At 30.0% G+C, this 14,569-nt stretch overlaps 1 protein-coding gene across 13 annotated transcripts in view; it reads right to left on the bottom strand.

Moving 5' to 3' along the window:
- Nucleotides 1-6,632: 6,632 nt before the first annotated feature.
- Nucleotides 6,633-14,569, bottom strand: part of LOC143225522 (beta-arrestin-1-like) — a 45,255-nt gene continuing 37,318 nt past the window's right edge. For 11 of the 13 annotated variants that reach the window (XM_076455132.1, XM_076455126.1, XM_076455129.1 and 8 more), the window contains 5 exons: nucleotides 14,387-14,459; nucleotides 13,778-13,921; nucleotides 12,474-12,560; nucleotides 10,946-11,095; nucleotides 6,633-8,529 (listed from right to left, as the gene is read on the bottom strand). In XM_076455132.1, coding sequence (XP_076311247.1) covers nucleotides 8,439-8,529; nucleotides 10,946-11,095; nucleotides 12,474-12,560; nucleotides 13,778-13,921; nucleotides 14,387-14,459 — 545 coding nt within the window. In that variant the 3' untranslated portion in view covers nucleotides 6,633-8,438. Of the gene's footprint in view, nucleotides 8,530-10,945; nucleotides 11,412-12,473; nucleotides 12,561-13,777; nucleotides 13,922-14,386; nucleotides 14,460-14,569 lie in introns of all 13 variants that reach the window. The other 2 variants (XR_013013902.1, XR_013013903.1) reach the window with 2 other exon arrangements.

The raw sequence follows: 14,569 nt of genomic DNA, 5'->3' as shown, positions 1-14,569 counted from the left end.
GTCCAAAAGCAAAACAAATTCGTATTAAACATTTTCATATAGTTAAAATTAAAAATATTTTATAAAACAACTCATATAGTGTTACTGTAGTAGCTATTGTAAATATGATATTTCAGATTTAATAAAATTCTATAAGTCAAATATTGTAAATAAAATTGTCAGCATTTTGCATTGTTTCCCGTAATACAAAATATACTGTAATATGTTCCCCGCTGGTACAGCGTTAAGTTTACAGATTTACAACGCTAAAATCAGGGTCTCGATTTCCCTTGGTGGACTCACCTGACAGCCCGATGTGGCTTTATTATAAGAAAACATATGCACACACACAAGTAGTAGGGTTAAAATATGCGCTTAACCCTGAATTAGGGAAATATTTCATAATCAAAATATGTTTTAGGATACTTCTTACTTCTTGACGTAGAATATAGCTTTCCATAAAAGTAAAATTCAATACGACTTTTAAACTCAATGAAGTAAATGTACCAACTTTAGACAAGTAGAAATCTTGAACGTTTCTTTACTGTGAAATGGGCTGCTTTGTCATTTCTGTTGAGTTTCTCCACTCGACTTCAATATATCCCCATTTCCAATATTCACTCCTCCTGTCATAGGACAGTTCTCTTGGAATGAACGCGACTGAAATTCTTCGCATAGATTTTGTTCAATTTTAGTAAATTGTTGCTTTTTTCGTGTTTTTAGGAAAAAAAGAAGGAAAATTCCAATGTTCTTAAACAAATTTATAAGACTTTTCAGGTAAGATACTGAAAGTGTATTAGAAGAGCTTTAAAAAGAAAGCCCTTTATGAACTGTAAGTTCACTTTTACTTGTAGACTTTTAACAGATACGTAGGGCTTTCATCACAGGTGGAGCTGATTGTGTAATTTTTCAATCAAAAATTAGTGAAACGGACATATTGAATGTTGGAGGAAAACTGTAGTGTACAAGATTATTATATATTTTCTATCACCTTATTTATATATACTTTAACTCAAAGTTAGTCACTTATCCTGGTATGTGCAATTTTCCCTTAGCATATGGTCAAGAAATCATTAAATTTTGTATTTATTCTTTGTGATCCAACTGAGATAACATCTAGTCTGCCCATGTGAGGTAGAGCTGTAATCCTGCACATTTTGCAAGAATTTTATAGTAGTATTCCTTCAATGGTAGGTTAGATTACGCTTCAAGGTTATGATCTTCCTTAAGTTTGAATGAGAACCACCAGTCACTCATGATGTTACAAAAAACACGTAAGTTCAAGAAGTCTTGATAGAAATTAAATAGAAATCCTATAACCCGAACACTTTCGCAAGATGGACTTCCAGTTTGCCCCTGAAGAAGAAAGGTCCAATCACTAGTCACTGATAGCACTGGTTATTTTGGGTTGTATCACATTACCTTTGACGTAAGTAATTTAAAGTTTAAAAAGTTTGATAGATGGTCTTGACGTGGTCAGATTAATAGATCCAATAAAAGTGACCATTCAATTTTTGTGTCAGCGTGAGTAATCGAGATTTGTTTTCAATCTTTCTCTTTTTTTATTCTCACAAATTTTTTAGAGAGATCAAACTACTCTATTATAAATGTCTTAAGAAATCTCCTGTCATTCAGTAAACCTATTACACTGCTCTAAAAAAATAAAGTTCAATGTGATGTTGACACAACCTATAAAAACAACCAAAAATTAATAAGTAAAAATGCAGGCCTCTATTTTGGTGTTGTAATGAGCCATTTATTAATTTACAAGTTAGTTTTTTAACCTTAATGTTGTTAATTGAAGTTAAGTACAAAGTTACATATTCGTAAGTCATGTAGTTCTTTATATTTTGTGTTCAGCCATGTTGAAAGTTACATATTGGTCTGTCTATGCTGAGCCCACCCTGACTGTCGAAACCAAGTTTTTGGTGTTATAAACCATAAATCGTACCACTGTGCCTCTACTGAGCTTCTAACTTTAGAAACAAAAAGTATATATTATCATTATAAATTTATTGCTAGTTAATATTTTTAATAACAGAACTTCAAGCTTTTGAGCTTAAATATTATTTAATTTCAAATAGCGTTAAGTATGTTGCATTGTTAGTGAAACTTGTTATATTTGTATACAAGGAAATGTCTGCTTGATCTCACTTCAGTTCGACTCTGTCAGTGATTTATCTTAAGATATAAAAACAGCCTAAAATCCCATAACATGAAACATTGAATAAAAATTAATAACATATGCATTAACTTAGAAATCAATAAATTTATTTTATAATTGAACGTATTAATACTCCAATAATTAAAATTTTGTTCTTCAGTGTTGTTGACTTTATGGGTTAGTTTGAATTTCGCGCAAAGCTACACGAGTGCTATCTGCGCTAGCCGTCCTTAATTTGACAGTGTAAGTCGAGAGGGAAGGCAGCTAATCATCACCACCCACCGCCAACTCTTGGGGCTACATTATAACGCCCCTACGGCTGAAAGGACGAGCATGTTTGGTGCGACGTAGATTTGAACCAGCGACCCTCAGATTACGAGTCGAACCACTTAACCTACATCATTACTATACTAGAATTTTTGTTATCATTTCTTGTAAAGCAATTTAAAAATAAGCTAAAGATATGTAAAATTCGTATCCTTTAAAAATAAAACAGTGCATATTCTACTCTGTTAATAAACACAATGTTATTGCACGTGCTAAAATAACACAACTTGAAAAGAGGGTGTCGTGTTTCTATAAGTTTCGTTTTGATAAAAGGTGGACCTATTGTTGATGTTAATTCCAATCTGGACTGTTAAGACTAAGAACTGCCATCAAAGTACATATCCATCAGGACAAACCCCCTAATGTCATACAGTTCATCTCCATTGCAGAGTTTGCTTTAGGAATCTGTTCTTGCTGTCGTTCTATAGTATTTCAAACCAGATAAATCGGATTAAGGCTGGCACTCTGGGCTAGTAGAATTAGACTTTGAATGCCTTCTAAGTCAAACCTTTGCTGTATACAATTTTTGTTATAGACTGCTAGAAGAGGTATGGCCGGCCATCCTCATGCAATATCTCTTTAATATAGGTAATGTGACAGTATTCAGAATATTACAACATGAAAAGGCGTTTATAGTTTTCTCTTCTTCCCTGAGCTTTTATGAGTGGATAAGGTCAAAATAGGTTCACACGATACCACGCCATTAGTTCCTTTTTTGTTATTTCACTGAGAGAACAACAGAATCATATTCAAACACCTCATCAAGTTATAGTAAATACTAGGCCTAACCATCCAAAGCGATAAATGAGTAGAATCCATCGCTCCACATAGATTTTTGTAACTTTTAATAACATTTTTGTTGCTTAAAGCTAGGTGGATTATAATATATAAATTGTAGATGAAATACTGTTTTGTATTTAGAGAAATGGTTCGTTTGCAATGGCGTATAACAAACAAGCATATGTCAAGTGCTATTACACTGTTCTTAGTGGAAACATAACTGGGACAGTAAAAAAGTATGTGATTAAAATTATCACCAGCCTTTTTGTGATGAAATATTCCAAACATATTATCACTAAATGGTATACTTAACTAGTTAAAGCATTTTATATCTTAATGGTTGTTGTCCTATTAAAGTAGATAATATACAAATGTAAATTAAGACAATTATTCTGATTTAGATTATCTTCTCAACTCCTTTTTACTTCAACTTTTACATAAATGTCAACAATTAAATTCTCGAAGTGTGATTATGAATAGTACTTTTATATTCTAATATTATTGTATTTATTCTGTATATGTGTAAATTAATTTTTTCTACTTACCTCTGTTCCATTATTGTCTTCAAATTGATGTTTATTCTGCCTGAGGGTTGCTGTAACGCCACAGATTGTGCAAGAATGGAATAAATTACAGATTATTGTAAGCAAACTTATAGCAATTACTATGTTTTAAATAAATCTGAAGGTATAGTGTGACTGTCTTTTCTAAGCTACGATGTTACAGAAAATTGCTTATTTAAGTAGTGCTCAAACCACTGCTGTATTTACTGTACATAAATACAGTAAATTTGATAGTATTTCAAATTGGCAGAACCTAGAATAAGGTCTGTATTCATAAGGATAGTCCACCTTATGAAATCTGTATTAGCCAAATTGCATCTTAAGAAATAGATATGATGAGAATATTATGGTTCAAATACTATTATACACTCTTATTCTTGAAAAAACTAAGTAAAGAATTTACTGTTAAAATCTATAAGCATAATATTAACATCTTATGGCAAATATAATCTAAAGAAATTTTACTATTTCCTTTAGTCTTATTATGATATCAGTGCTATATATGTAATTCAAGTGCTGGCAGTTTATTACAAACTTGGGTTATCATTAATATATTTAATTGTTGCTATGTAAAGTCTTTTTCTACTTGCAAACTTTGTTCTGAAGTTGTTCTAGTTTCCTGGTGTCCAGTAATATTGTTGCACCATCTTGATTCTTTATAATACAATAAATTTATTATAACCCCAGATATTTTTTTATTAAACTTATTCTAGTCTTCTTGGCACCAGTAAATTCTTTACAATGAGCAGACTCTTTTGAACTTGCCATAGTCTCTTTATGGTATGATATATTTGTTATAACATTTACTTTTCATACTCATTAAACTTGCTCCAGTCTCCTTATGGTGTTGATAAACTTCTTATAATGTCCATTCCCCTTCTGTTCATTAAATGTAATTTGGGTCTCTTTATGGCATCAGTTAATTGTTACAGTGTTCAAACTCTTACTTACTAAAATTTGTTCCATTATCTTTATGATACAAGTTATAATGTACAGTCATGTTATGCTAACTAAACTTGATTCTGTTTCCTAATGATACCAATAACATTTTATATTTTCCAATTTTCATTTTATTAAACATTTTTTCAAGACTCATTATGATCACTAGATTTGCTTAAATGTTCAGTATTCTTGCCATGTGTTAGAAAGTTTATTTTCTATATTCACATCATCAGACGACTGCTCCATTAGTGATAGAAATGTACACAACAATATGTCATATCAAAGTTTATTTACTTTAGGAGTGGTTATACAGATGTTTGGCTTATATTATGCTTAAAGAGCTTTGAATGTGTAAGTCCTACTGAATATGTGTGACAACCAATATAAAGTATAATGCAAAATATTCATATACTTATAAAATAGAGATATTCTGTTTGGGAATTTAGCATCTCAGAGATGGGGATACCCTTTGTACTTAATACCACTATAAAACAAAACAAAATAGATGAACTTGAGAGACCAAGACCATCAGTAAAGAGACCTGTAGCAAATTGTTCTGCAACTGTGTTGAGTAAAATGCAACATCTTGTAACAGATGAGAAATTATAAACTTCTCAAAGTTTAGTGGCAAAACCCATCCATTAGACCAAATTTACTTCCAAAACATTCTTTAAATCATAGCACACCTCAAACAGATGGATTGTAAAATCAATTTTATGTTATTTCACATGAACACATAAAAGACAAGCTGCCAGGGTGAAAGGGTGTGCTTTGGATGCAACAGCTTTGTAACAAACTCATTTGTAATACAAACAATGCTGTAGGGTTAGCATCAAGATGAAAAGTCATTAAACAAAGCATGAACAAACGTGGCAACATGGACTGTAATGACATTGTAAGGCTTCAAATTCATTTTAATATAATATACTCAACTTTTTTTATTTGATGACATGATCAGCTTATAAGTCACATTTCTGTATGAGGTATGTTATTGGAACATAGATGTTAAAACTTTTTTCAGTTGTATCTGCTTGTTGGATTTCTAAAGTATGTCTTGGTATATTCTGTTTTTTTATTATTTGATAAATTGATGGATCCAAGATCTACTGAATTTAGTTACTGCAAACTGTCTAATTTTCAATATTCAAACCATAAGTGGCATAACACCACATTCAGTTTGCGCAATTTGACATGATGGAGATTGTAAATAAATGCAACAATATAGTAAGCACAGTACCAGCAAAAATACAACAAAGATTCTCACTTATTAGCCCCTAGTTCTAATACGATGGTAATTTATTTTATAAATTTTGTTATGACATAAATGACAGGTTGTATTACATTAAAATCACCTGATTCATCACAACATTTACCTTTTGTTTGTTTCACTGAAACAGTATTCTTATTTTTATTAGTTTTCTAGACTATGAAAAATTTTACTTGTTTAAACTTAAAGGTCTATATTTTTAATTACTATTCTTGAAAAGTTAATGCAGGATTCAACCTTTTTCGAAATTACAATGAACAGATAATAATGATTAGCAACCAAATATTAAGGTACATATTGCAAGACCTTAACACTTATCAGCTCTCAGTTAGTTTTGTAAGACTGTCATTAGTTATTTCCGATATATTTCCAAGTTGGACAATTAGTTAATTTTGGAATAATTTTTATATTGTTTAGTTGTAAGATTAGATAATAGACCTGAAAAATAAGCATCCACATGGATCTCACTGTTATAATGTCAAATGTAACATTCAGGGGCGAGAACACCTTCTAATACAGATATTGTATTATTTCATTTTCATTACTGACTTACAAATATTTTTTATCCTATATACAATTACATGAAAATTTTTAAGACAAATGTTCTATATGTCATCAAAAGTGTTTATTGTGAGAGTTTTTATACAAATTAATTTCACACTCTTACAAGATCTACTTGCACAAGATAAAATGAATAGTAACAATTTAAAAAAATTCTAATTTACTTCGTTTTATTATTTTCATGTATCCACAACTTATCATACATTTTTTTATTATAACTTAAAAGATTATTATTAGTTTCATTATTAAATAAAATATAATAAATCTCAAATACATCTTACTTTAGTGTATTTGAACAAATATTAGATTTTACACATGAAAAACAACAGTAAAGAAGTTTTTTATTTTGTCATAATGTTTTTCAGGTCTATATTTAAAAGCAAACTTTTTTTTACTGAAATTTGTTCTTTTTTTTTTTCCTTCAGTTTTTCATTTTCATATAATACTCCAATTCAACTTGTATTAGGTAATAAAGTCTATACCATGATGTAATGGTAAGTAGTTTTAATTCACCCAGTTAAGTTGAAGATATGAGATGTTTCTTAACATAGCTAATATATTAGCAATATGGCTAAGTTGACCAAAACTGACACTATCTAAAACTGCATAACTAGCCTCAATTGAATTTGCAGGGTTTTACTTAAAGTCTTAAACATATAAGCTGCTTAACCAACCTTGATGCTAGTAGCTTTAGCACGTTTTTAGCAATGAAAGAAACTAAAACTGACATATAAAATATATAGTGAGAAACACCAGTTACATTATTACAATAAAACATTTATACTTGAGATTACCAACATAAATATACTTATTTCTAACCTACTAACTGTTATTGGATTTATACACTTGTTTTTAACAACAGTAATAATTTAAGAATTGTTCTTCTAAACCACTGCTTGCTCTATTTGAAATCAATGATCCAAAATAATCTTTCTTTGTTTAAAATTGTTTTAAAAAGTATGAACTTTTCAAAACTCAACAAAGATCCCTTCTGAAGTTCCATGTATCTTCAGTTTCATTTTTTGTCTTCATTACTAAAACTTTAATAACACCTTGTATTTAACTGAAAGTCCTTTGGTGAGTAGACAGTGAGAAATTCTGACAAGTGAAATGATAACATAAAAATACACACACACAAACATATATAAAAGAGTGATATGCACAGAATGAAGCCAGACAACATAGGAGATATGTAGATGTAGATATAATAGATTTGACAGAATGCAGGTATGTGTCACTATTGCTCAGAAGGGAAAGAGAGATATAGTTTGATTATAATATTGAAATTAAATGGATATGTAAAGCAGTTACTTCAGGACAAGAACTTATGCTAGTAACTTACAAGCACTAGATTTACTGATATCTTGGACAAAGATAATCTTAATTAATGAAATGAAATGAAACCCTTGGATCATTTTACTTACTGGGTTTCTACTGGCACTTTAGTTCATACAACTATATAAGAAATAAACATCTTTTTCCAAAACATACATCCAGTACCACCTTAACCTAGATAACTAGCTGTATATAAAACAGTAACAAATGTCCAACATTTCCAAGTCTTGTGGTGAGGCAATCATTAACAGATAATTCACATTCATCATCAAGTATACAAAATAGTTCCTGTATTTTTTTCACACGATGGGGACAACATCTAAACACATATCTGTATATCCAATAATAACAATTTTGTTGTAAAACAAACAACAAAGTGGGTGATCAAGTTTATTTGAATACCTCACTAGATTTGGCCTCTATTTGTAAAACAGACTTGAGAATAGATGTTCTTTCTGGGGGTAAAAACAAAAAAATAGAAATGAAAAGATGTCTTTCCCATAGGTATAAAATCATGCATTCAGGTTTCAGTTTCTCTTCTGAGTCTAGATCTTGCAAAATCTTCAAAAATGAGATCATCATCTTGAGCATTTGTGCCGTTGACACCTTCACTGTAAATACACATTAATACCCCAAAATTAAAAAGGCCTGTATTCAACAAAACACCACAGATACTTACCCTAAACCATTTATTAAAAGATCTAACAGTTTTTATTGTTTTGTTAGTATCACTGACACTGTCTCTGACACAATGATATACAATTATTTCCTGTGTTCACATTCATTCACATATAGTTGTTGTCTTTATTATTACATGAGCAGTTAATGTTTCTTTTGGGTTGTAATTTAATGCAGCCCTGTTAAACTTAGTATTGTAGACTAAAGAGGCAATAATACTTAGCATTGTAGTTTACTGAGACCACGTGACATTGCAGTACTTGGTACTGTACTTTACAGAAATTATCTTAAGATGTACTTGGTAGTTTATGTTACTTTGTACTATTTAGTATTGTAATTTATATTGACCATTATATAACAATGTTATTTTGTATTATACTTTACAATGATTATGTTAAAGTGTGATACTTTGGATTTTAGTCTAAAGAAACAACATAATTATGATGTACTTTTTTTGTGGTTAGCAGTGCTTACATGAACATTGTCTTCCTTATGTGATTTTATTAATAAAAAACACTGAATATTATAAAAAGGAAATTCTGTATTATTCTTAATTTCTAACTAGGAATGAACATGTAAGTACCAGTCATGTTTTTATTAAAAGAAAACTGAAAGCTATTTGTCTCAAGTACTGAAGAAGCTCAAAGTTTCACAACAGTGTAATCCTACTCTTCAGATAACAGTAAAATACTTTATTGTCTTAAGTGTTTGGAACATTTTTTAATATTCTAACGTATGCTGATAAAAACTTTATGCTGATAAGCTACTTTTGTAGCTTATATGAATAACACACAATTTTTTTCTTATTATCAGAAAATGTCTGGTGTCTGGTGGAAAAAAATAAAAACAGTTTTCTCTAACAATGATAAACTGTTCCTGTTAACAAGCTGGCAAAGTGTGAAACTTGTGGATATAGGAATTTATTATAAAAGATGGAGTTCACTATAAAAAAAAGTTTTATTTCATCTGTAGTTGAATTTATATCCCTGGCTATGTAATAATGGAAATAATAACTTTCCAATTTAAGCTTTAGTTAATCCTGATCATCTGGTAAACTGTGTTGTCTCTTGCTGCTGCTGCTAACATTTGATGTAAAGTGGTATCTTTGAATTGTTGGTATTTCTTATACCACGTCTTTTAAGTTAAAACTATGTTAAAGTATTAGGTTATACCATTTAATTTTGGACCAAAGTGACCTTTACTATAAAATTATGAAGTAAATAATGAAAATAAACTCCAAGAAAAGCTTTTAATGAAAATAGTCAGATGCATAAGCCAAAACATCAATTTGAAATAGAATACAATTTCTGGAGCTATTTGTAATTTTTTTTTTAATTCACATACTATGAGCTCCTGTGTCTTACTGATAATTTTTAATTGACATATTATGACTTAGTGACTAAGTCAATACTTAAAAAGAAGTCCTAAATAAAAGTGAATCAAGTTTTTGAATAGACACCTAGGCTTATTTTATTAGAAACACCTTCAACAAGGTTTTATGTTGTTGTTGTTTTTTTTGTATTAAATTGTTAACAATTATGTCAGATATTATGTCATTATTTGTGTTTCTTATTTTATTAATCTAAAGGAACACAAGTCTAATAGTTCCATTACAAGTAATTTCAACTGAAGAATGTTATTGGATGAACAGTATTAGAGGTCAGTGTATAATAATAGTCTTCAGTAAATATAAAGATTAATATAGTATTAGAAATCAATTTTTGAAGTGCATTGAGTGTGTGAGAAATTGCCTGAAGTAGCATATCATATGCTTAGATCTATATCTATATTTACACAACCTGAATAGGCCTAACCTGGAATCATGATTATGTAGTTAAGGCATCTTAGATTTGGAATTGCCATGCCAGTTACTTAAAAAACTATAATTAACTGGTGGTGAACAGTGAAAAGCTGTTGTTTCAGTTCACTTATATACAAGTCAACATACAGTATTTAATGTTTTCTTTTTTACTGAACAATAAAAGGTTATTGTTGTTGATGCTGAAGTAGTCAATTTGTTTGCTAAATTGATGATTACAGATAATGTTTCAATTCATTTACATATCAGTCAACAACAAGCAATACTTAGCATTTCTTGTTTTGTTCTTTTAGTAAAAACCATCATTATTTGTCATCTGTCAAGTTGAAAAAGAGCTTGGTGAAAACTTGTTAATTAACAGTTTTAACAGCTAATACGTGTTATTAAGGATTTCATTTGAAGTCTGGTAATCAGGCTTCTACCTCACAAGTAGTCTTATTATTTTAGTGCATTCAGATAACATTTATTATAGGAGCCATATTACTATGTGTTTCAAGATATCACAGGATATCTGAAAGACTGATATTTACTCATCAAGCTGAATCAAGTTGTCATCAACTGGAACCTCAACTTCTTTTTCTTTACTCCTTACTGGTGTAGGTTGTTGACTTAATTGTTCATCTTTTGTCTCTTCAGGATTTGCATGCATCAAAATAAATGGAAGTTCTGCTACTACATCCCTGTTAAACAAGAATGACACCTTTTTGTAGTCACTTACCTTCAACAATGTAAGATATATAAAAAGAGAACTTACCCATTCAGAGCTGGTAAGGGGTATATAGAAGGAAGTTGACATCAAGAAGGTGAAGAAAATGTCCAATGAGGGTAAGTGGGGTTAGACCATCCACCAGTTTGCCTGAATACCTCCAATAGATGACAGAACTGAAGAGCCATAGATTGTAAGAGGTTGTAATTGGTGAATAGACTCGAAAGAGTCAGTGTGAATCTAGATCTAGTGTAGCATATGCAAAATGGATGAGGTGATGCAGCTATCCCCTGAGAGTAATAAGTAAAAATATCTCAGGAAGACGAGGAATTTCAAAGAATTTATAGATGGGAACATGAACCATGAAAAAGCAGAAGAGTGCATCAAGGAAAAATAATCCATGTGGATTGGCCAGAGAAAATGGAATAGATAGAGAATATTGAGAAAAGAAAGGAAAACATATATGGGAAGCAGAAATAGCATACCCATTATATCTCCTGCAGTTAAAGGCAAAAAATTAAGTAGGACCTAACTAAAAGATGGTTAAAGGGTCAAAGATTGGAAGTGTAAGAGTGTGTAGAACAGTCTGCAAGACTAGGAGAATGAATGTGGAAAATATTAGGAAAGAGATAATATTAACTGCTGTGTATTGTGCAAAAAAACCTCCTCCTGCAGAAATGTCACTACAGAGCACTAGGTTATGACAAGGGCCATAAGTGGAGAAAGAAATTGTAGTAAGGCCAAGACACTCATCCATGTATCATTACCATAGATCATAAACATTTACAAAAACACACACATATATATAATTATTATTACACAAATTACAATCTCCTAATCTGTATGGAGTTTGTGTCTTACTTTAGATTTTTCTTTTCTTGGAGATGTTTTGCATACAATATAAATTTTATGGTGCTTTTCATTAACTTCCAAATTTAAAAATAAAGAAGTATTTTATTTTTATACAAATAGTGCCTAAACATAAAATGTATGGGAGACGTAGTTCATTTACAATCTGATATTAAAGTGTGAAGAGATTTCTCTTATGTTCCATGTAATGCATTAAGCATGCAATTTGCAATTATAACAATTCAACTTTAATTGTTCTTTCAATAATAAGATTTTTAGTAGAAAAGGAAAAAATTTCCTCAACTTCATATTAATGCAAAGTACTCTCTATATGGCATACATCTATTCAATTAGTAATATTGAGAAATGCTACTATAGTAAAGATTTTCCATGAAGTAATACAATTATTAGGAAGTTATTAAAACAAATTTATTCTCAACAAAATATTCTAAGCATTCAACTTCTGAACAAGCTACTTACAAATGTACAACAAAACAGCTTACCCTCCAAGGGGTCCTAGACATAACTTTACTTTCACCTTGTACTGCACTATAATCCCCAAGTTTTCTTTTTGGGAAGGGTCCGTGATGCTAATGAAATGAAAAAAGAAATAATCAATATAATAATTGAAAATGAACAAAAGGCTGAAAATATGAAAAACTATGCATTATCCAATTTAGAAAAAGTTAAATAATAACTTCTTAGACATTTGTTTTGGGTACAAAATCTAAATTCTTAATATTAAAATGGATTTCAAATAAATACTTATCCTCTAAAGATAAAAGAAACTAATTCACTAAAATATCAACTAATTCACACCTCTGTAGTGCATGTTGGTGTGTAGATGTTTTCATACTAGACATCAACAACCAAAAATGACCAATTAAACAGCATCACACTTCTAAACTTGAAAAAACAACAACAGATAAACAAGAAAGAAAACAACCAAGTTTCCAACAGTAACAAAAAAAAAGATCATTTTTATAACACATCTAGTTGACGAAGCTATCTCCAAGATAATCAGGAAAACTGAAGTGCCAATTAAAGTTATAAAATAGCCAAATCCAACCCTAGAAAATGCTAACCGTCTTACAAAAACGTGTTTGAGATCTAAATATAGGTATTTTGTCTCCAATGTTGTTTACCAACTTTCATATAACATCTACCATCATACACATAGAAAACTGGAGAAACAAAACCCTACAAACACAGATAGGAGAGCATAATGACTCTCTTTGTTAATAACAACATAAAAGAAATGTAGTTCCAGATAATTTTTGAATTAATCATGAACAAATAACACCTGACTTGAAACTATTATTCTCTGAACAAATTCTCACCAAAACCACTAAGTATGCTGACAAACTTTAAAGAAACTCTTCTCACTGAATAACTACAACAACAGATAAATAGAGACAAGGGATGGCACCTATAATTATTGTTATTTTATTTTTCATCCTGTTTTTTTGTTATTTCAACCTGCAACTTTGATAGAACTTTTGTTTACAACAGGTAGCTGTTAATTATTTCAGCAATACTTTTCTTTTAACCATAAGGTTTACTCTTTAAATATGTCAAATGCATGCTGTACCAATGTACACTATAGATTTGATTGAAATTTACTTTTTAAAACATTAGCAACTGATGGCATAGGAAGAAAGCTGATTGACTACACTCTATGTAAATAAAAATAAAAAAAAGGATTGAAACCACTATTAAATTATATGTATAGTCTTTTTCAAACACAGAAAATAGTAGTAAATGAAAATGTACAATTGTATAATTGAAAGACATATTACTGACTTACATGGTGGAAGAAGCTAGATTTGTGTCCTCATCTTTTAACTGTCCATCCAATGCTAGACCACGTTTATCTTTGTTATTAGCTAGCAGAGGCTTCAAATAGTATACTTTAGATAGTGTAAACCCAGGCCCCACTGGACAACCATCTCTATTATAAACCATCTTTATGATCAGTATTACTTCATGAAAAACAATATAGTATTAACATTACAAATACTAAAGAGATCAACATATTGAAGTAAATGGTGTAGTGTATAAGATATAAGGCAGACAAACACCAAGTGATAATGATACATGATTGTTAAACTTTATATTTTACTAAAATAAATTCAGTTTTTCATTCATTTAATTTGTTTATGACTTAATATAGAAAACCTATTTTTTTTACAAAGATAGAAACACAGAAACTGTTGATTGTAAGGTAAAATAAATTATTTGCATATATCAAGTGCTATTAGAAAAAAAATTGCAGAAAATAACATTAGAATTACTCAAGTTCAAATCATAACTTGATATCAGACAGTTTAATCTAGAACAGTATACCTTTAAGAAATGTTGAAAGTAGCATTATCATAGCAATAATATTAGAAAAAACTTAAATTAATTTACTCACTCACTCTCCAATGATGCTACACTGCACTTATACTGTGCCATAGAAAACAGGCAGATATCAGCAAACTGAAGAACTAAAACATACCAAGTTGAAGCTACTATAACATTCTTAATAAAGAAAATATGCAAAACAAATAATAGACTCAAATATGTAATCAGAACAAAAGTTCACACTAATGTACTG

The sequence above is a fragment of the Tachypleus tridentatus genome, chromosome 9, assembly GCF_004210375.1.
Source record: "Tachypleus tridentatus isolate NWPU-2018 chromosome 9, ASM421037v1, whole genome shotgun sequence".
Lineage (NCBI taxonomy): Eukaryota > Metazoa > Arthropoda > Merostomata > Xiphosura > Limulidae > Tachypleus > Tachypleus tridentatus.
This window is presented reverse-complemented; position numbering and strand designations above follow the sequence as displayed.